Below are 23348 nucleotides of genomic sequence, written 5' to 3' on the forward strand. Positions count from 1 at the left end.
TTACAGCAAATGGCATCTTTGGGAAAAGTGGCAGCACAGAGAACAGAAAAATAATAGCACTGCACTCCTAACCTGGTGACCACGTTTTCATATCTACTTGTTCTAAAACAAGCCCAGATTATACAGTAATGTGGCAAATGCGTAATCTAATCTGGTCTAACATAAAACAGTCGTACATTTCTGTTCTACTATATTACCTCAGAATTTCATTATTCCATCATTGTGGCATGCTTTTGACACATTCCCTTGCATGTGGATACATGTTTATTAGCTTTATGAGTCAATACTATGTTTTACCTTTTGCATCTTCAGTAACTTATTCTTCTGCTGTTCCTCTAAAATCAAGGGTTGTAAGAATCAGAGAAGATGCTACCTATGTTGCTGGTCTTGGTTTTCTTTTTAATGCTTCAGGCTCAGTTCGAAATTGTATAACTAGTATAGGAAGTAGTTTCCATAGCTAGACTTCTGTTTTGTCAGTTTTTGTTTATTTGTTGTTACATTAGTTTAATTCAGATTCACATTAACATGAATTTAGATGTAGTTTCCTTTGAAATAAGCTTCCACAATTATTTTTCATGAATTTTCATCCAATGGCATTTTACTTTCAGTAGACCAGGAATCTCCTGGAAACTATTCTTCTGCTTTCACTGATGTGAGTCGGTGTATTCCAAAGGAAAGGAGAGGAACTCCAGAAAGAGAGGTAAGGCCAGAAAATTACTTAAACAAACATGTCTGAAGCCAGAAGTGTATTTCTGGAAACACCTGGAGATCTTTAAAAAGCATATCTTGCACAGCTTCTTGGCAATGCTGTTTTATCACCTGGGGTTACAAAACAATGCAGTTGGGATAAAGGAGAAGCAGAGCATGGGCTACAATTAGGGCATTTCTGCATAAGTACTCCGTACCAGTTCAGGACTGGTTCTGATCCTGATTGATCTCATCTATTTTGAGCCATTGAATCAATGAATTTCTGAATTTGAAATTGTAGCAAAGCCGGTATTTTCCCTTTTTTGTTCCCTATGGTTCTGCAGTCCTTGTAGGCTTTTCACTTCCCCACTATTGACAGGAATCCTTTCATCATTGAATAGGCCTTCTCTAATGTGTTCCCTAGAGGTTTGACATCTTGCTCCTGGACGTTTCTTTTTCATACGTACTAATTGGAACTTGTCTTTCCTTTCCTTTCCCTCCATTATAGTATCATGCAGCTAAGATCACAGTTGTTGGGATCTTATGATATTAGATCACAGATGATCTAAATTTCCAAGCTGCTTGTATTTTCATCTCACAGAGCTTTGAGGAGGAACAAAGGAATGGTGGCAAGGTAGCCAGGAAGACTTTGGCGGATTTCAGTCCCTTTGCCTTTTTTACAGTTGATTAGACTGGCTTATGATGATCTGTATATGTCTTCTGCATTTTGAGATCAAGAAAAGTAAAGATAATTGCAGATTGCTTTCAAATTCCTTTGTGAGGATTGGAGGGCAGAAAAAGTATGCATTGGAACTGCAGATGAAAGACGCAACAACCAAAATTGCAACATCTGTTTAACAAGCAATAAATGTCAGTATATTTGTGGGCCTGCCAAGAGGTACACAGTGTTCAGAGAAGAGATTAAATCACAATGAAAGCACTCGGCCTAAATAAATTTCTCCTTTCTAGGATGCTAATCCCATTTCCCTTTGTTGATGCTGCTCCTTAGGCTTTTACTATCTAGATGAAAGGAAAAGTTGGAGTCAATGAATTCCAGGCCTTCTCTCTGAATTTCTGGTCCTTCTGCAGAAATAGTGAATACTTCCTTTTGCAAAATAACCTCAATATTTTAATAATATTTGAAATACAAATGTAGACTTGGAAGCATACAGAGATTCATTAACATTTTTGTGCAATGTGTTTGGTTTTGTTATATTAAAACTTAGTCCTCTGAAGGATATCCTAAAGTAGTTTCATTTTATATTTTTTATAACATGCACCAGAAAATTGGGACCAAGTATTAATCAGTAAATATTGCTGCTAATTGGGGTAGTACTCTCTCTTCCCTGCTATCATGAAAGCAGGTTATTTAGGATTACATAGAGGCATCATGAAGTAGAGCCATCCTGAAACAGCTACCTAAAATGCAAGTACAGACATTATATGAAGCATATGCAGCCCCGCTCCCATTTTTTGCTACATCAGAGGGGCATTATTTTAGATACATTTTACATATTATTTTAAATACATGTTATTTAGACTAATTTCTTTCCTTCTATTACAGAGACTGCCAGCTAGAGCAGTATATGACTTTAAGGCGCAAACTTCTAAGTAAGTATTAATCCATTTTTTTTTTATCCAAAGAATCTTAATGAATTTTAAATGTTAAATATGTGCAATAATATTACAATGGATACAAATGAGTCTTTGGTTCTTATGTAGTTAAACTATTTTTTTTACTATTTGAGCATACTGCAATATTCAATAATTTAAGAACTAGTAGCCGCAATATTTAACTAATATATGACTCATCCCCCATAAAGTGTTTAGCAATATTTAATGCATAATTGAATAGTACATATTTAAAAGAATAATTTCTAAAATTGAAGTTGTTTTCTTTTATCTTATTTAGTATAGAGGGAACAATTTTGCAGTAAAATAAAAATGGACATATTGTTAATGTATGATTTAAATATGCAGTGTTGATTTACTTTCACTTTTCAACACTCTCACCAATATAGTTTTTATTATGCTCTTTATGCCATTTTATCAGCATTAAGATAAGACAAAATTGCTCTTAGGGTGAATTTCTATACTGTTATAAGAAAAAAAATATCTTTAAGCCTGCCAAAGTACACAGAAGTCCAGCCTTTCTTAAAGCTGGCAAAGTCAGAACAATCTAAATTTTAGAGTGGGATAGAAAATTAGGGTTTCATATGCCACTTACACTAATACTTTCTAAACTAGTTGTAGGTTCTAAGTGGTCTTCAATAATAGCCTCCTAATGTTGCAAAAATTCTGATAAGAGTGGTTAAAGCATGAGTGAGCATGAGCAATCAAGCAGAAATGGATACATTCGGCAAGATGGATTTGTACAACAGCATCCTAATTCCCTCCCCTATTGTACAGGTAGTCCTTGACTCACAATAGTTCATTTAGTCACCATTCAAAGTTACAACAGCACTGAAAAAAGTGACTTATGACCATTTTTCACACTTATGACTATTGCAGCATCCCCCTGGTCATATCATCAAAATTCAGACACTTGACATCTGAGACATATTTATGACGACTGCAGAGTCTTAAGGTCATGTGATCACTTTTTGTGACTTTCTGACAAGCAGTCAATGGGAAAGCCAAATTCACTTAATAATTGTGTTACTAACTTCACTGTGACAAGAAGGGTTGTAAAATGGGGCAAAATTCACTTAATAACTGTCCCACTTAGCAACATAAATTTGGGACCAAATTGTGGTCAAGGACTACCTGTATTAATACTTTGATCTTGATGAGTCTTCTGCCATTAGTTTTCCTTCTTTATCTTTTATGGTTTTTCCCAAAGAATTGCTTTGTGTTTATGGTTGACCTCATTACTAAATATACCATATCTTTTGCACTGTGAGACATACCTGACCATAAGATGCATCTAGGTTTACAGGAGGAAAACAAGAAAAAAATTTATCAGGCGGAGCCTGAGAGGACCGCAGATAGGTATCCTCTCATGTGCCAGCTCTGCCTATTGACTCTTGCAAAAGAGTCAGGCAGGCAATGACAAAGACAGAGGAGGTGGGATTCAGCACTGTAAAAAGACCCCGCTGCCAAGACCCGGCTGCTATTCACCAATGGACCAACACAGACCCACAGACATTTCTACCTACTTTTCGGGGGGCGAGTATGTCATATGGAGTGAAAAATGTGGTAATTTCTAGCTGCTAATTTTGGTTCTTTTTGTTATTAAAATTATAAACAATATTCAATTCAAGATATAGTTACCAGGATGTCAACTCTGCATCACTGTGTATAAATGTTTGTTACAGAGAGCTGCCCTTTAAGAAAGGAGACACTATCTACATCCTCAGGAAAGTGGATCAAAACTGGTATGAGGGCGAACACTACGGAAGAGTTGGGATTTTTCCTATTTCTTATGTTGAGGTTTGTCTTTACACCAGCAATCTGATATATATGAGTTTTACAAACAGATACCCAATTTGGAAAGGTTGATTAAAATAACCACTATTTTCTCTTCAGAAACTTATTCCCCCAGAAAAAGCACAGCCAGCAAGACCACCACCCCCAGCACACGTGGCTGAGATTGGAGAAGCTATTGCAAAATATAATTTCAATGCAGATACAAATGTGGAGCTTTCATTGAGAAAGGTATTTGATAAAATTGGGTGTTACACCAAGTTTGGCAAAGATTCTCTGTTAAGGGGCTTACTCACTCAAGTATATATTACCCAGGGCTATATTGTGACTGTAAGTTAGGCTACTACATCTTTATGCTGCCCGTTTTTTCTTTCGGCTGAGCTTTTCTCTCCCCACCCCCCACCCCTACATTGGTATTAACCTTCTTTCCCTCCCTTTCTTTCAACTCCTGGCCCTCCCTACAGCAATGCAAATGAAAAGTGCTGAACAATATACTGTAGGTAGCCCTTCTTTATCGACCACAACTGGGACTGGCAATTAGGATGTTAAGCAAAGCAGTTATTTTTTTTGCATCACCATCATGAACAGTCATTGTTTGAAGCATTCGCTAAACAAAGATTACCTATGTACAATTTGAAGATATTTGGGACCAAATCAGAGTTTTCTTTCAGTGCAAATACCAGATGCTAGACTGTAAATCTGACTCAAAACTGTATCTGGGGGAAAGAATTAAAGCTTATTTCTTTCCATATACAGTACATGCAATATCAAATCTTGCTGTATCCTACAATCCACTTTGAGAAGGCCTCTTTCTGGTCCAGTGCTTTTAAGGGGCTTCTTACATACAGGTGATTATTTGCTTAACAACCATTTGTTTAGCACCTGTTCAAAGTGATGGCAGCGCTGAAAAAAGTTATTTATAACTAGTTTTCACACCTATGATTGTTGCAGCATCCCTGTGGTCACATGATTGCCATTTGAGACCTTCTGAACTGGCTTCTGACAAGCAAAGTCAATGGGGAAGCTGGCAAGAGCTGGCAAGTTGCAGTCCCATGATGTCTTGCTTAATGACCTTAGGTGATTCACTTAACAAATGAAACCATTGCTAAATGAGTTAGCCACGTGATGTTTTGCTGATTTACTGCTTCATTTGGTAATGGAGTTGCTGGTTCAAATTAGGGTCATTAAGCAAGGACTATTTTATAGTATTTTATTTATTTTATAGTATTGTATTTTAAAGATCCATAGAAAAAGTGGCCAGCTCTTACTTTTTAAAATGAGATCAAGAAGGCTCTTAGTACTTTCCTTAAAAATAGTTTTTTTTAAAGGGCCCCATACGTTGTCAGCAGAATGAGATCTTTACAAAGACGTTTCTCCCTCCTAGAGCTAACAGAAATCTCTTCGCTTTTATTATGCTCTGTGTCCTCCTGAGTGGGTCTTCAAAAGAGGCTTCTCCCTCGTAACCTGAATTGCCATGTTATTGTGTAAAAATCTCTCTTGCAGAGGTCTGTGCTAAGGGGCATGTTTCAGAGGTCAATAAAGAGATTTCTTGGACAATGTGCTATAAAGGAAGAAAACTCTTGGTAAATTTCCTTGATCAGCACAAACATTTTGAAAAGTAAATGCAACCTTTGAACCCTCCCTTTCCCATATATTGTCCCTAGGTAGGACTAGCATTAGACAATTATTGTAGCTTCCTATGTTTGTCTCACTACCATTTCATTGGAAGAGGAATTTCCATTCTTAACTGGTAGATTAGGATCATGGCATGCACTAAGAGCCACACAATTCGTCTTTCCATTCAAAAATTCATTTAGACAACTGCTGGTTCTATGAACGGTGCCTCAAGTTACTTTAAGGTCTGAAGCTGTATGAGAAGCATTTTGACCTTGGGACTTCTTGACTTTTCTTAACTATTCACTTTCATTAATAGTCCATCACAATTAAGGAATGTGTATTCCATCACTATATATTGTATGCATTAATGATGGGACAACAATTTTTCATCTATTGAGTGTTGCCTTTCAGGGAGACAAAGTCATTCTTCTTAGACGGGTTGATCAAAACTGGTATGAAGGCAAGCTACTGGGAACAAATAAGCAAGGAATCTTCCCAGTATCCTATGTAGAAGTCAAAAAGAGCATGGCCAGAGGAGAAAATGAATATCCTGTTCCTCCAATACCCCAGAGTTACTCAAGTGACAAAATCCACCATTCAGCTAAGGTGAGATTGCACTGTTTTTCCTCTCTTAGGTTACCTTGGTTTTTTTATGGTGTTCTTGTATTTTTGCATTTTAAAATAAAAATAATGTGTTCGCACAGTTTAAGCTCATGAAAAGCATATGGAAGCAGAGTTTGATACTATTTCATGCAGGTTTACTTGATTCAATGACCTTCTGCATTATTTATACAATGCAAACGGCACATTTATTCTTTTTAACTTTTTGAACCTGATCCAATTTCTTATCAGAAAAACACACACAATATACACATACATACACATTCATCTATGGCAGGTGAGGATTGCCTTAAATTAATGGTGGAAACCATTTCTCTTAAACCAGTTCTTTAAAGGGCCATTAACTAATTAGGATATGGCAATTTTGAATACATATTATTTATTGCAATTTATTTACCAAATGTTTGTGTCTCCAAATCTACATCACATAATTTATGATAATGTACTGAACAAAATAACATTTGACATAGTAAATAAGAGTAACACAGTACCATACACCACAAGAACAAATCAATAATATAACCTCTTATAATAAATAAGAGTTGGTGCACAAGTTGCAGCCTTTGTACCAATCACACTTGTGAACCAATTGCACCCATTCCTGGACCAGAAGTCCCTACATATGAGTCATTCATGCCCTAAACACTTCCTATTTGGAGTACCGCAATGCACTTTACAAGGGGCTGCCCTTGATGTCTACCCTGAAACTTCAACTGGTCCAGAATGTTGTGCTGTGTGCAGTCCTGCATTTTTGTCTGTGCTAGATTGATGGTGTATGGGTTGCCCTGGCTTACAGTTTATTTCCAAGAGCAATTTGAGATGCTGCTTATTACATTTAAAGTTTTGGGTGGCATGAACCCAGGTTATTTGTAGGACTAACTCTTCCTGAGGATATCTACTCATCCGTCTAGACCAGATAGGATGGGCTCTCTCCAGGTCTCTATTAAATATTGTAACCTGTTGGAACCTAGGAAGTAAGCCTTTTCCATAGTAGCACCAATGCTCCTGAGATGCAGAAGGGTCCCTAACCTTTTAGCTTTTGGAGGACCTTGAAAATGCCCTTTCCCTCAGGAGATGAATTGAGCTAGGATGGGAAATGAGGCCAGCATTTTAAAAATGAGGGGGCTGCTTGTTTGTTTGTTTGTTTGTTTGCTTGAGAGGATACTATTATGACATTGGTGAGGGTCACAAATTTTAATTTTGTGTTATTATTTGTATATTCTTCCATTAGCTAACTAAAATTAGTGTCTATAAAGGCCATATGATTTTATTTTCAAAATAAGTAAATATATAATATCTGAATAAATATGGCTAACGGCCATTCCCTAAAGGCTTTCTGGATGTGCTAAAAGAACTGTACTAGAGCAGGACCAATGAACCTTTAGAGCAGAGGAGTTCAGCCTTGGCAACTTGAAGATTTGTGAATTTCTAGGATTCCCCAGCCAGCCAAACTCGGCAGTACTTAAAGTACATAGGGGCCAAGCTTTATAGGGATTTACAAATCAGAACTAGTTCTTTGAATTCCACTGTAGTGTAGTATACACTATGTAGTATCCTGAACAGGACTATATTCTCTATCATCATACTGGGTATTGCCAACCACACAGTACATTTTTGACCTGCTGCAGTTTTTGAGGAGTTTTAAAAGAAGCCCCAAGTAGAGAGCACTCCATTTGCATGGTGATTATGGCATGAACAGTCAGGCCTTCTTATAACTGCTCACTAGCTAGAAATGTCTTGAACATCCAATAATGCCATTTTATTAGAGTTCAGCCTGTTTTGTCCCATCCATACTCCATCAATCTCCAGATATTTGAATGAGATTTCAGTAGCAACTTCAGCTGGGCCTGCAATGGCAGTATAAAGTTAAATCAGCCTGTTCATATCACATCCCAACTGCGAAACAATTTTTCCAGAGCAGCTTCATTTGTGGCCTTGCAGTACCCAAAAAGGGGGGCAGCATATGGGCCAACCTAGCCTCATCCACTGCCATTGAAGGGAATTGCCCGCTGAAGCAGGAATGCAAATATTGCAGAAAAAGGCCCTGATCCCCAAAACTTGCAGTCTGGGATATCATGCTTGATGGTAACAAAAGCTGTTGGGAAGTTAAGTAAGACCTGTGGATCACTCTTCCTACACCAAGATCCTGAAAAATGCTATCTGACTACAAAAGCTAATGTTTTCTCCATCCCATGCCCATGTGTAAATAATTGAAAAGGTTTCAGATCATCTACTTTCTCTAGATTGTCTCTGGTTGCATCCCAATGTGCTCTTTACATCATTACCAGAAGGGAAAACTGAAGAGTAGATAATAGTTGTCAAACACTTCTGGATCCAGGGAGGATGTATTAAGGAGAAGCATAAGATAGATAATCTCCCACAACCAGGTCATCATACACTCACCCAGTCCTATATTGAACCAGGAAGGGCATAGACTAAGCCCTCATATGTCTGAGGTCATACCAAGAGCACTCTTTCCACTTCCTCAAAGGAAACCAAGAGGAAGCCCAGATAAGGGAGCTATACAGTGCTCAGAATATCTACAGAATATCAGGCTACTCATTAGAGTCAAAAACCATAGTGAATCTGAATGTTGGGAATATGCAGTGAAAAATGGCTACAGTGCCCAGGCAGGATATCTTCCTGTTTATTTTTCTCTAAAAGAGGATTCACCAGCTTAAATAAAGCTGCCAGCCAACAACCTGCAGCAAGTAGCATCCCATTATAAATTACTACATGAACTTGTTTTGTCTGCATGATTTCATGTACATAGGGTACCTGTATCTTTTATCATTGTTCAACTTGGATGAGAAGAGAATAGTTTTCAGACAAAGGAAATCATAATAATGAATGTGAATTATAATTGCTTTAGGATTCTCCAAGGAAAAAAACATTAAGTTAATACTGGATCTTCAGCAAATGTTTTTATTCTTGAGTTGTGAAAGGAGGGGAGACTTGAGAGATTCCTGATCTAACTATGCAATTTTCCAGCACTACCTTTTACTTCCATAAAATTTCTCAGTAAAAAGGTGTAACTCAAACTAGAATTGGCATTGTAACAGTAACTAATGCAAAATACTTTTGTTATTGCAGAAACATGTGGTTATTAAAATGATGCAAATACAACATATACTTTTCTCATGGATTTTTCTAGTATTGGGGATCAACAGCAAGCCATCAGATTTTAATTGGCACTTTACTAAGGAAGTTAGTGTATATCTGCCTATTGATACCCAACAATGAATGTAGTACTGTTTGATTTCAAATCTTCATGGAAACATAATGTAGCTCTTCAGTTTTCCCTATCTCTGACCTCCACTTCTTGCTAAACAAGCATAATGCATAATGCCAGAGATGGACATGATGTACAAAACAGATAACTTTATAGTAAAATATTTAAATGTGGTAAAATTGTATTTATAGCATATTATATAATTTAATAATACTGTATTTTTATATCTATTAGTGATTGTGGGCTGAAGATTTCTATTTAAAATTGTTCTTTTTAGTTAAAATTGTTCTTTCTAGTTAAAATTGTTCTTTCTATTTCAAATGACTGAATACAAAAGAGGATAATCTTCAAATTTTGCTCAGCTTTTTGTGCTGTTTGCAGAAATGGAACCATGACTGTCATTGTCCATATTAAATCTATTTGACTTAAAATTAGTGCTAATTAACACCATGTTCATAAGAATATTTTTAACATTTACAAAAGTATTTCTTTTGTTTGTGTTTCTTAGTGACAGCTGAGATCCATTCTATATTATTTAAATTCTATTTTAAGAACTAAATCATAACTTTAGATTTCCTGTGCAATTAATTCAAAATATATATGTTCTCCCTGGTACCTAAATTCTATATATAATATAAATGTTACTATTAGCCTTTCTAAGATTTCAAACTTTTTTATTTCAAATGAGGGTTTAACTTGGAAAATTAATAACAAAAACTACATTTTCAGTATTTATTGAAGCAATGGATATCTACTGATGCAATATACGTATGAATCCCAGCTCTTCCATGCTTACAAAAGGACTTTTATTTTACCAGAAGAAATCTTCAATCAATGTTTCAGCTTAACCATATTATTCAGCCAATAATTATATTTTTTCAAAACAGTTTTGAGTTTAAAATAATTTTCTATTATATGCACAAACTAGCATTTGGATCCTATGTACCTTTAAAGGAAATGTAATAATGTGTGAAGTGCTATTATTTTTAAAGTAAAAAAATAGATTGGGTAGCTGCAGGGAATATAAAAACAGTGTACAATTTTATTGAATCTGTTATTGCAGGGTCTTTTATCAGTTGGTGAAGAACTTAAACACTTGTAGCACCTGGGATTAATTTTGATTAATCTCAAAGTATCCCAACCTGAACTGCATATTTCTGTGCTATGTAGAACCACTCTCCTCTCAAAACAATAAGGCTACAGAAAGAAAATTTTGGGTAATCACATCTGGGCCATTAGTCTGGCTGGCATGAGAGCAACGTGGTGATTCAAATCTGTCTTGATGTGTGACACTTAGTCTTGGGCAAGAACCTGAAAGTTTCACTTTCCAGTTATGCTTTCTGTTGCCTGATTGATATGCTAATAAATTCATAAATGTACATTCAGTGAGTAATAGCCTATGAAGAGTTAACAGGATGGGTTTTTTTTAACAAAAGCATTCTTTTTGAGCCCAGTTCTTCACCTTGTTTTAACTCCTGTTCTTTCCCTTTATTTCTCAAGTGGGATTCCAAAGCACCACCCCCTCCTCCCAGATACAGATCCTCTTCTTATCCAGATTCTAATAAAAGGCATCTTCAGGCCATCACTGATGAATGGTTGTCACTGACTCTTGGCTTTTCATCTTCAAGCACACCTTCCCCTCCTCCTCCTCCTCCTCCTTTTCCTAAAAGCTTTCTTTCTGGTTTAGAGGAATTTGGCTCTCTACCTTTAACAGGTTTAGAGAAGACAGGGTGCCTCTCAGATAATGTCACTCCTCAAATAAAGCATTGCCATACTGTTCCAGTTCCCTCATCAAAGGCCTCCCATGTGTTCCCTGACTCTTCATCCAAGCCATTTTCTTCATCTACATGCATATCACCTCCTCCAGCAACCCATTTTCATGACCAAGGACATAAGTTTGAGTGGAACCATTTCAAAGGGATGAAAGAAATCCCCATCGTCAAGGAAAACAAAAAGCCCTCAAACCCTGCTCCAGAAATGCAAAACATAGCAGGCCATACTCTTGCCCTCTCCAAAGAAGACCTGTTATCCAAAACACTAAAGGAGGTTGGCAAACAGGAGGAACTCTGTGAGGAGCTGCTGTCAATCATGCAAGGGGAACAGTCAAAAAGTAAAGATTTAAGTTTCCACAGACGTGCCCCTGAGATGCCTGAAGAATTAGCAAGACTTCATATAGAGGAAGTGTCAGACCTTGACCATTTAGAGTCACCAATGGCAAATAAGAGACAGCCTATGATAACTTTTGAAGGCAACAGTTCAGCAGATACTAAAGAGGTATTTAAACATTGTACAATAATGTTTTATTGTACTTACATCATTAGTCCAGTTTTTGTTCAATGTATTTGTTTTGGCATGAGGCTTTCTACTATATCTTGCAATTTTCAAGAACAATTTAAGCATACTAATACACAACGTTCCTTCAATTCTTTTTGGAGATGAGTTGATTGCTTAACTTTTTGAAAAAAACTACTATACCTACTATTAACTCTGGCTTTTACCAGCAATGTAGAATCCTTGACTCTTTCCAAGGATGACAAGCAGCACCTAGAAGGATATTTGCATCAAACCAGAAGATACATTTAACATATTATTATGGGGGCATATATTACTTTCATTTTAAATAAAGAGCCCTATTTGAATAGGAATCATATCATATAGAAAAGTACATTTGCCACCTTGAGTTATTTATTAGAATTATAAAGATGGAATATACATAAATACAGAAAAAAATAACAAAAAGAAACATGCTGCACTAAGATCCAATTACGTGTTACATAAATTATGTAACATGTTGGTTCCTATTCTAAAATAGGCCCTCTTCCTGGCCAAAAACAGTTCAGTAACTCCCTTAAATGCCTCAATTAGTTTGCTGAGTAATGCATCATTCATATTATTCCAGGCTTATTAAGGATAATAAAGAAAATGCCCAATTCACTCTCCAGTTCCCAAGCCATGTTCATAATCCTGGAGTTTCTAGGCAAATTTAATCAGGATGCAGCAAAATGTTTGTCCGCAAACCCCTTTAGAAAGCGAGGAGAACATTTTAAATGATAAGAAATAGGAAATAGCCATGGTTTAATTAGGATTGCCATAACCAAGATTTCCCTGGACACATCTTTTATCCTAGCTATGCTCCATCAAGTTGGGAAGAAAATAGCTCCTTAAATGTTGAAAATCAAATGGTCATAACTTCTGCAGCTCAGCAATATCAAACAGCCTTTTGAACAGTCAGAAGAAAATGAGGATAATGCTCTCCAGATTTTAGTCTTTGGGAAAGTATGTTGACTCAGCCTGTCTCCTGATTGGTGCATGAAAGAAGGGGAGTGGCTCAAAGGCATAAAAACTTCCCGTTGCTGGCAGTAAATCTAAGGTTTTGTGTAGATGGGATATTGTTTTTCTTCTTTAAATAGTGTTTTGATTTCATAGAGTAGATATTGTGACTTGTGATTTTATACCACAAATACTGGTATAATTTGCAGTATCTAAACGAGGCTTTCTACTGAGACCTGCAGTAGCTCCTGTTTCATTTAGGAAATTATAAATTCTGCAGCTCTTTTTATCAGCCTATCTTTATGACTGAATACACTCCAGACCCTTGCTTGGAAAACAGAAACAAGAATAACACAGCTGTTCTTGATTAGAATTATTGGTCTTCCAGACTGTTTTTTTCATAAGCCATGATCATGCTTTTGTGGGCATGATATGATTATATTGCAGGTCTGGGGTTTCCTTTTTTAATGTAATTGCAAATATAGGCTGCATTGGGGTCTCTCGCAGGTTAGGTTGTTTTATATAGTAAATGTACTTTAACCTTATCTTACACTTCATTTATGATCTACTAAAATAGATTATATTTAAACACATTTGCAGAGCAGTCTGCTAATACTGGTCTACGACTGCAATAAACTGAACATAATAACCTCACTGAAGGTTGTATATAGGTATGAATTATTTCCAAAAAGTATCTTGCAGCATTGTATTCTCAAGAAAAGGGAGTGGGACCTGCTGTTCAAGAAAGTTTAGCCTGAGGATCCAATGTTTGTTCCAGAAATAATCTGACTCATACACTCTTATACTAAGTAAATCTTCTCAACATACATAGCAGATGGGCCAGGTAGGGCCACCTTTCCTTTTACTGATGGGGGTGTATATTCTTTGTTTTTTTATCTCTCCCTTTGTAATAGCTGTTCCACAGAATTACAATTGTCTCTCTTTAAATGTTTAAGCCAGCATCATTTCCCCATGAGATGAAAGCACGTTCTACCTCTCCTTCCTGCCTTGCTTCTAGTTCTCCATTTTATTCAGCCAAAGCATCTTTTCCTGAATCTCTTTCTACGTTTTCCAAGGCCACTGCTACCCATTCACCCCCTCTCCTTTCCAAACTCTCATACAGACAAGGGAAAAAATCATCCAAGTTAAAGGTAATAGTGCCTGCAAAGTATGGAAATACTGCACGTCATCTCAACTGCTTGACAAATGGAAAGCCTGGAGGTTAACCTATTATTAAAATTTGGATTTGCAACTAATACTTAATACTGCAAGCATGCAATCAAGTTTTAGATGAATGTTTAAAATATATTGAAATGATCTTGCACCAATCCAAGATTCACTAAAATAAGACGAACTATCACAGGTCCATTTTTGGGACACAGTATCTGGCAACATTTCCCAATTCTAATCAATTTCTTATCTCAATTTTATTAGTTTAAAATACACACACACACACAGACAGAATTTGCAGATGCTTTGTTTAAACTAAAATTGTATATTGGTGATTGCATGACCTGTTGAGATTCCATGTGCTAAATAAAAACAAAATTTAAAAACCTACAAAATTATCAACTTTCATGGCCAAGTCTGCTACCTAATAAGTCCCATTAATACTAGGTCTTCCAGTAATGCCAGTATAGACTTTGAAGGTATTGAAATTCTGAAGACATTATTAAGTACATTTTCTAAAATCCATTTCTTTCAATACTGTAGCAAGTGCATTTCTTATCATTGTTGAGATTTATCCCTCTAATTGGTCTTGCCATCAGAAATCAAGAATAAGTGAATTCAACATGCTAGCCTAGAAGCAATATCACAATATGCAATCCTTCCCACTGTCAGGAGCATATATCTCTTGAGATAAAAGGGAAAGCAATCTAGAAATCCCTCTAGGCACAAGCAAGTGGAAGAGACAATCAACTTTATTCCGGTTCATTCACCTTAGGAAAGAACTTCACATGGTCTCTTCTTGGATTAATGTTACTGTACTTCAGAGAGAGGGAGGGAGGGAGAAAGAACAGCATTCCTAGATTAATATATAGATGAAATGGACAAAAGAGTCAAAGTAGTAGAAGGTAGCAATAATAATCCACTATTTAAAACTGCCCATTGTAAAGTTAGAGACCAACTGTTAATGCAGCCAAAGTCCTGTTGTCAGCATTTAATAGCAATACATGCAAGAACTGTTGCAGTACCATTAAGAAAGAGCCAAACATATCCTTTTTTTAATACAAAACCAACTCATATTTTGAGTTTTCTTTCAGTGATCACAAAAATATGAAACCTGCAACACTCTTGGCTTTAACATTTCATAAGCTTGAAGGCTATATATGTATATATGTAAAGCACATACTTAGTTTTTTACTGATATCTTTCTTGTACATTTTTGGGGGGCTGTGAAATGTTAGCAGTAGGTTGGCCTTAGATTGTTTTCCAGTATCTGCTCAACTGATCAAATCTATCTGAAAGATTTGAAAAGCAATCCAATTATATAGGCTTTATGAATTTGGGATGCTAAGGATTTTCTTTTAAAAAGAAGATATAACCAGTCATTTTCAGTCATAGTGGGTTAACAGTTCTGCATGCCATTTGTGTGCTTTGGAAATGAAAAAAAAATGATTTCCCAGCTTGCAAGAATGAAACCGCAGGAGATTGATCATTTAGATGCTTAGATGAATTGACTAGTGTTTATGGTTTTTCTAGGCTGATTTAAAAAGAGAGATCTCTGTCATCGGCAAACCTCCTCGTAGCCCTGCTTTGACTAGGAGGTCTTATGGCATACCTGTCAGAGGGCACAGCTATTCACATAGGGTATGATACGACGTGGCCTGTTAGATATTATCAGTTTTCCCCCTAGCATAAAGTCTTTGGAACTGATTATGGGATCTTGAATTCACATGTTCAAATAATTCTAATAGTCTTTCTTTCTGTTGTTCTGTTGTTAAAAATGTTTTGAGTGGTAACAATGTGAAAGCCATGGTACTTTGTGCTTGACTTTCAAGTTCATTGATAAAATTTAAACCAAAGCTATTACATGTGTCCATTAAATCGTCCTTTTAAAAAGCACATCTTCAGCCACTCAAATTTGTATTTAACTTCTACCCTTGTAAATAACTCCTCTTGTTTCAAAGTGTTTTACTTATGATACTGTTAACAGTGGCTACATAGAAAGCCCCTTAGTACCTTTCATGGGTTCCATAAAGTTTAAGTTATTGTTCTTTGTTTTCAATTGCATGGTCCTGTTTTCAAAATATTTTGCTGCTATAGCAACATGTATTGTGTTGATTTGTTAACATGCTTTCTCATAGCATTGTTTTTTCTAGAGTTGTCATTTGCATTAGCTTTCCCATGCACATATGCTTAAAAACATATATCTTTCTCAAATTGCAGTTTTGTCTTATTAACATGACTGTCTGATTATAGATAAAAGTATGATTTACATATTTTAAATATAAAGCCAAATGTTAAATCTATCCCATTTTCTATTTTCTCTGGTAAGATTTGTTTGTTTGATTTTCATGGAAAGGGTTAGGAAGAAGAAAACAATGTTATTTATATAAAACAACATAACATGTTCAGTTATGTTCATGTCAACTCTGGTAATCAACAACTTGAATGGGTCATTGCCTATGAAGATTCTCAATCATCCAGGTCATGGTTGTCCTAAAGGTGCTTTTCAAAAGACAATTGGACTTTCTTGCTTTTTTTCTTTGAAGACGTTTCCCTTTTCATTCAAGATACTTTTTCAGAATTGTTCTGAAGAAGTTTCTTGGATGAGAAGAAACTTTGGGACCTGAATGGGTCATAGTGGCTCAAATTTATAAATGAATTCCAGATTGAGGCTGATTGAAGTGAATGGATTTTAAAAATTGCTGAGCGTTATAACAATATCCAACTAAATGGATATACAGATACATACACATCTGTAAAGCTAATATTAAGTAGGGCTTCCTCATCAACTTCATCTGGTATGAAGGCTTAAGTCTTTTTAATTATATTCATAGCTATTAACCATTGTTGATTACTTGTTGTTTTCTGCTTTTGACTACTCCATTGCACTTTTGATAGAACAATTCTTGAACGTTGATTAAATTCTGTAACTGATGCAACCTAATGTCTGTCGATTATATATCTGGGCTCCAATAGTTGCACTACCTTCTTTGCAGCTTTCTGGGAAACTAACCATCAGAATAAATATGAAAAACATTCTGAAGAGCTTGGGTCAGATATAATAAAATATCCTTTATTCTCCGAGTCATCATCATAGAACAGGGGTCCCCAAACTTGGCAACTTTAAGACTTGTGGACTTCAAATCTTAAAGTTGCCAAGTTTGGAGATCTCTGTCATAGAACTAGGCACCACAGCATTCATCTGGGGACAGTCAGTAGCATTGACGGGGAAGTGTCAGGACCTTTCTTATTAAAATATTTTAGGGGCTTTAAATAATACTTAGTAGTCACAGAAGTATTCTCATTTACTCTATTACGATTAAACATAATTCATCTGAGCATCTTCTAAAATAAATATATATGTTAGCATGTAACTAAACGGCTTAGATATCCATGAAACATAAATAAATCTAACCTGTTTTAACTTTCACGAGATTACTTTTAGTTCTCTCATGTAAACAGTCACAAGAAAAGGCATAGCTGCTGTAAGAGGGTCTATATTCACACTCCTGCGCATTCCAAAGCACATTTTGGAATGCAAATCTATAGTGCTACAACATAGTCAAAAGAATCAGTATTTTAGCCATGAAATATAGGCACAAGACAGTTCCATGCATGTACTAATTTTTTAAAAAATGTAATGCATTTTTATAAACATCCTCTGATTGTTAACTTATTTTCAAGCTTGTTTGACTGACTTACTTGTTTGCATTAATATTTGCATATGGAGAATGTTTTAACGTATGTGTTAAATTCTTAGGCTCTAGCATGCACCTAGTGGCAAATGCATAAGACTTAGATTCAGGAATCCTTAAAGGAATCCTTCCAAAATCAATGGAGTTTGAGTTACTTCTGATGTCTGCAATCTCTGAACTCATGCAATAACATTGCATGCATTTTCCATTCAAGAAATGTTGAAGCAACATTTAAACTGGTTTCTAATTTCTCCAGATATCTGCTAATAGAAAAATATTCTAGAATAACTGCTGCATTCTTTTTCTCTCTGGCAACATATTTTCTAATTATATTTTAAAAAGTAAAATTAAAGAATTGTTTTCATGCATTTTTATTGTAGTTTATATAATGGAACAAATCAAAACTGTTGGCTTTTGTAAAACAACTTTCAGTTAATGTATGAACATATTATTGAGTGGAAATCAGAGGAGATCACAATGTTCTCTGATAAATCTGGATTAACGTATTTGGGAAGAATCTAGTTTTTCTCTAAGCATTCCTTTTTTTCCAAATGAAAACAATGTTGAAAGAGTAGCTAAATTGTGTCCTATAGCAGTAAGCAGAAGTTTGAATTAATTTTAGAAATTGCACAATCCGTGTCTGGATAGTTGATTAGATACAGAAAATAGTGATTCACAACTTGACTCAATAATTTATTCATACTTCGAATAACCACCAAGAATATAGTATATGGTTTAGTTCTATATTTGTCTACTTGAGAGCTTGAAGATGTGTGGACTTCAACTCCCATGCTGGCTGGGGAATTCTGGGAGTTGAAATCCACATATCTTCAACACTGATTAAGTTCATAATTCTGATTGTGTCAAAATGGTTTTGGAAATAATTTGTAGGGTTGACACTTATATAACCTTAATTTATAATAAAACTTCAGAGAGGGCGTCTAAATATATATCAAGGGCTATTCTCTTAAATAATAGATAGAGCAGGAGAAATAAATGGATCCTAAAATATAAATTCACATTTGTATTTGTCAAATTTCCACCTTTATCTTAAATGTTATATATATCCTTAACTGAACTTTTGAGTAATAAGGTCCATTTTCTATAACTTTTCAAGGAATGTGTTGTCCCTTGATTAAGGACTAAATGGGTAGAACCTACTCGCATATATTTTTGATAAACTGCTGTTGTTCTTTTGTTCTCGCCTCCTTTTAAGGCATCCTTAAGCAAATACACAAAACCTCTCAAGGCCAGCCAGCAAAATCTCACTAAGAGGACATCTCTCTAAGAATGTTATCCTCCTGACCAGTCATCAGGAATAGTTGCTCCTTGATGAAAAGCATTTGAATTGCAGCGAAGCTGGTTTTTTTCCTGCTATTTGCTTATTTAATGCTGTTGTAATCTCTGTGACACTAATGGTGTTTCAAAACACTGAAGCTAAAACTTATCTGCTTTCATTGGCATGGCAAGATTTGGGCTGAAAAGGATAAAGAGGCTTGCACAATGGAAAAGTCCTTAGAGAAATGGCTTCTTCTTTATCCCCAGCTTTTAACCAGATTTTTTTTCTTAATAAGACCAAATAAAATATGGCTCTATGCTAAAATAGGCCGGTACACAGGGGTGGGATTCTACCAGTTCGCACCTATTCACTAGAACCGGTTAACATTCTAAGCAGTTCGGAGAACCGGTTGTTAGAAGAAATTACTGGCCTAATCCTGTAAGGAAGGCAGGAAGGAAACATTCTGGTGTTGCTTACAGAAACTGCCTCTCCGTTAACCTTATTACGTTCTTGGCAGGACTAGACTTCCTGTCTCAGGAAGTTATTTTTCCCTCCTTTGCTGGTTCTTTGCTTCTGTGGAGTGACCATTCAAAGTTACAATGGCACTGAAAAAAGTGACTTATGACCATTTTTCACACTTACGACTGTTGCAGCATCCCCACAGTCATGAGGGGCCAGGCAAGGAGATGCGTTCCTCAATGTGAGTGATACCACGCCCAGCCAATAACATGACCACCAAGCCACGCCCACCACCTAAGCCATGCCCACAGAACTGATTGTTAAAAAATTTGAATTCCACCTCTGCCTGTACAATACATGTTTCCCCCACATAGGTGTGTATATTACAAACTATATCTTACCTACTGCTGAGAAAACCTGTTTTTAATGCAGCCCCTAAATCAGGGAATGTATTGAAGCACATAGTGAGCTGACTATTATGGAAGACTGTACTAAATTAATTGATTACAGTGTATACTCTTATTACATTTCAACTCATTTCATTTCAGCCACAGCGCCCTGTGTTTGCTCATGACAGTGGGGGGGAACCGTAAGTATTTTCATCTACTCAAGTTCTTCTTTAAATAACTATTAAATTTCTAACTGGGCAAAGGGGAGAAATAATCATCCTAGAAACCATGTATCATCCCAAGCTTACTATGGACACAATAGAAAAGGATAAGGAAATGGGGTTGAACTAAACTAAGGTCTTGTGTGCCCCTTTCTCTTACCATAATGCATACATGCACCCATATGCCATATTTCCATCCATTTACAATGTTTTGAACAGTTTGAGCTCTTATAAAATCCAAACATAGGAATGTTTAAACTTCATCAATTGGGCACAGAGCATTCCAGAAACCTCAAGAATATTATATTTCACCTTCAACCTAACCATATAAAAACTTCCAAAAAATTTTTTTAAACTGTCCAAAAACTAGTATTCTGGACACAACCAAACTGCTTGGGACAGGACTATTTTCAGCTTATCTAAAATTGCTTCCATCCAAAGTACTTCCAGAAACTGTTGGTCCACCTTGTAGTCTGAAGAGGGAATGAAAAGTCCTACAGATCTCCAGGACAGTCATTCTTCTCAAACTGGCGAATTTTGCACAATTCTACCCAAAGGGAAGAGATCATAAGCCAAATCATAAAAGGTTTAAAATTTCAGTAGGTGCCAAAGATTATGGTAGCCTTGAACTAAAGAATAGAATAATAATAAGAGTTGGAAGGGACCTCAGAGGTCTTCTCTCACCCCACCCTACAACCATTTCAGACAGGTGGTCCAGTCTCTTCTGAAAGAGTGATGGAGCACCCACAACTTCTGGTGGCAAGTTGTTCCACTGGTTAATTGTCCTCACTGTTAGGAAGTTTCTCCTTAATTCCAGATTGCTTCTCTCCTTGATTAGTTTCCATCCATTATTTCTTGTCTTACCTTCATGGCTTTGGAGAATAGGTTGACTCTGTCTAGAGATAATGAAGGTAGCATGCTATGCTAAGGAATCAAATACAGAGACATTCACAGAGATTTGTCAAACTGCCTTGCAATATGATTACCTGAAAATTGAGTATGTATTATTCTAAAAGGAGAAACCAAAGCTGAACCAAGCAAATAATTACAGTCATCAGAAAGTGGGCCATAACTCAATCCAAGAATTTTCAACAAGCTCCTTAAAAAATAAGCCTGGGTAGATATCTAGACTGGAGATTGGTGGGGAGCTAAAAGGGGGGGAAAGTAGCCTTTTAAAATCCTGACTTTAGCCACTTTTGAAATCCATGTAATGCTTGATGTCAGGCTAAAGGAATTTGTACACCATTGTTCCTAGAACAGTTAGGAAAGTTCCATCTGCTTATCTTTACATAATAGTTCTGTATTTGGATCTCCTTACAGCTATAACGTGTCTCCATTATAGCAGGATAGAAGTAATAGGATCTGGGAAGTAAGCAAATTAATCGTCCCATTTAATAACTCTGTCGATTTTATCACACAAGACAAACTTATCAGCAGTTCCCAGTATTGAAATGGGACTCACTGCATTAAAATAGGAGTTCTCCTTTTATCAAAACCCACAACTATAATAGGAAGATTCCAGGACATATTGCAATAAAGTGTCCTGATTGCATCAGTTGCTCAGTAAGGCTGAGTTGATGTGAATGTTGCAACTGTATTCTTGTCTGGAAGAACCTTGGGTTGAAAGTAGTTTGTAATTTTTTGTATGTAATTTTTTGTTCTGGAGTGAGACTTGGAACACCCACATAAATAATTATTAGCAAAGGCCACTTTTGCAATGTATTGCGGAGAAGCAATATTTAATACTCCCAGTTGATACACTGGACAGAATGTTTGGAATAAGAGAAGTATAGGTATTAAACCTTTAGAATATAATATCTGTATGTAGACATTACCGAGGTAGATTATTCTATTCTATTTTAAAATGAAAGCGTCTTTTGCCCTGAACTCAAGTGCTGGTGACTCATTCAGAACAAGTTCCAAATTTCCCAATTCATTATATCGTGAACAAACAGAAAGAGTAATCAGCTGCTACAACAAATAAAGTATATCTGTTTGTAACTAAGTAGATTCCTTATTGACCAAAGGTCATAACCCTCCACAACATCCTGTCACAAAGCCCTCAGGACTTTGTACAATATGATTTGTTAGGAAGTAGGGAAATGGGTCTCTTCACAATTATATTCATTTTTTTCCCCTTCTCGGTGGTGGCAGAAACTGAAAAATGAAAGTTTTTAAATTGGTATTCTTTGTTGTTTTTATTTTATTTATATCCTGTCCAATCTCTAGGAACTCAAATTTGGAGAATATTTTTTCCTTTCTCTATTTTATCCTCAAGTTAGGCTAAGAGGTCATATAATGCCATTAAGCAAGAACTTTTATTTAGGAACTAGCAATGCAATCCTTTGTTTCCACCCTTCCAACCCTTCCAAAAAAGAGTTATTTCCAAGTGAGCAGATATACAATTGCGCTGTGAACTTGGAGATTTTTCCAGAGGCAGTGAATGGCAGTGAATTGGCAGATGCTTCTTTATACTATATACAATTGGGCATTGCATAACACAATACAACTTTTAAATATTCATATCTGGAACATAATACATAGAATATAGAACTGATAAACCATATTTTTGTGACACTGTATAATTGACAATGTATTGCAGACTTTATTGTCAGTCTATCTCTTAAGGAAGCCATGAATCCAAGTTTTAACAATTGTCAATTGTACTTATTTTGAATATATTTTGAAAAATTTTTAATCCACTTATTTGTATGGAATGTCATATACCTAATTAGATTTTTAAAAAAACCTAAATAATTACAAAAAGCCTTAACATGATAAATTTTTAACTTGATTTTTATTTAGCAAATGCTGTTACCTAACAAAGAACAAATAAAATTTACTTCTAGAGTACACGCCACCATTAAATAAAGAAGACTTTTTAAATAGAAAGATAACAATACAACGGCATATCATTCCCAAGAGTAACATGGCTATAGACTGCTGGCAAATTTATGGTGAAAGGGAATTGTTTAACATTCTTCAGGAAAAGCATTTCCAAAAATACATATAAAAAATAACAGCATAAAAGTACATATATAAATTACTGACCATGAAATTCAAAACTGGAGAAGATATATTAAACTACATGTTCCACGATGCTGGGCTACTTGTTTATGACAGCAAGCATTCAAGACCTCCTGTGGGGATCTTAGATTGCTTGCTCCTGGAGCACAGATAAACTTCATAGGGCAGTGGTGGCTAACCTTTTGGGGCTCCTGTGGCAAAAATTGTGCGCACACTGGCACGCTCATGTGCCAGCACCCAGAAGGCAATGCATGC

General features: G+C 36.0%; 1 protein-coding gene across 20 annotated transcripts in view; it reads left to right on the forward strand.

The window, feature by feature from the left end:
- Positions 1–23348, forward strand: part of SORBS2 (sorbin and SH3 domain containing 2) — a 199721-nt gene that overhangs the window by 171005 nt on the left and 5368 nt on the right. For 13 of the 20 annotated variants that reach the window (XM_087936301.1, XM_087936299.1, XM_087936300.1 and 10 more), the window contains 6 exons: positions 612–700; positions 2252–2298; positions 4005–4119; positions 4216–4344; positions 6142–6336; positions 20005–20045. In XM_087936301.1, the coding sequence (XP_087792427.1) occupies positions 612–700; positions 2252–2298; positions 4005–4119; positions 4216–4344; positions 6142–6336; positions 20005–20045 (616 nt within the window). Of the gene's footprint in view, positions 1–608; positions 701–2251; positions 2299–4004; positions 4120–4215; positions 4345–6141; positions 6337–11083; positions 11858–13767; positions 14005–15556; positions 15665–20004; positions 20046–23348 lie in introns of those variants that run through there. The other 7 variants (XM_087936284.1, XM_087936293.1, XM_087936285.1 and 4 more) reach the window with 4 other exon arrangements.

The sequence above is a fragment of the Pseudonaja textilis genome, chromosome 6 (assembly GCF_049901715.1).
Source record: "Pseudonaja textilis isolate UNSWEBS1 chromosome 6, rPseTex1.2, whole genome shotgun sequence".
NCBI classification, from domain to species: domain Eukaryota; kingdom Metazoa; phylum Chordata; class Lepidosauria; order Squamata; family Elapidae; genus Pseudonaja; species Pseudonaja textilis.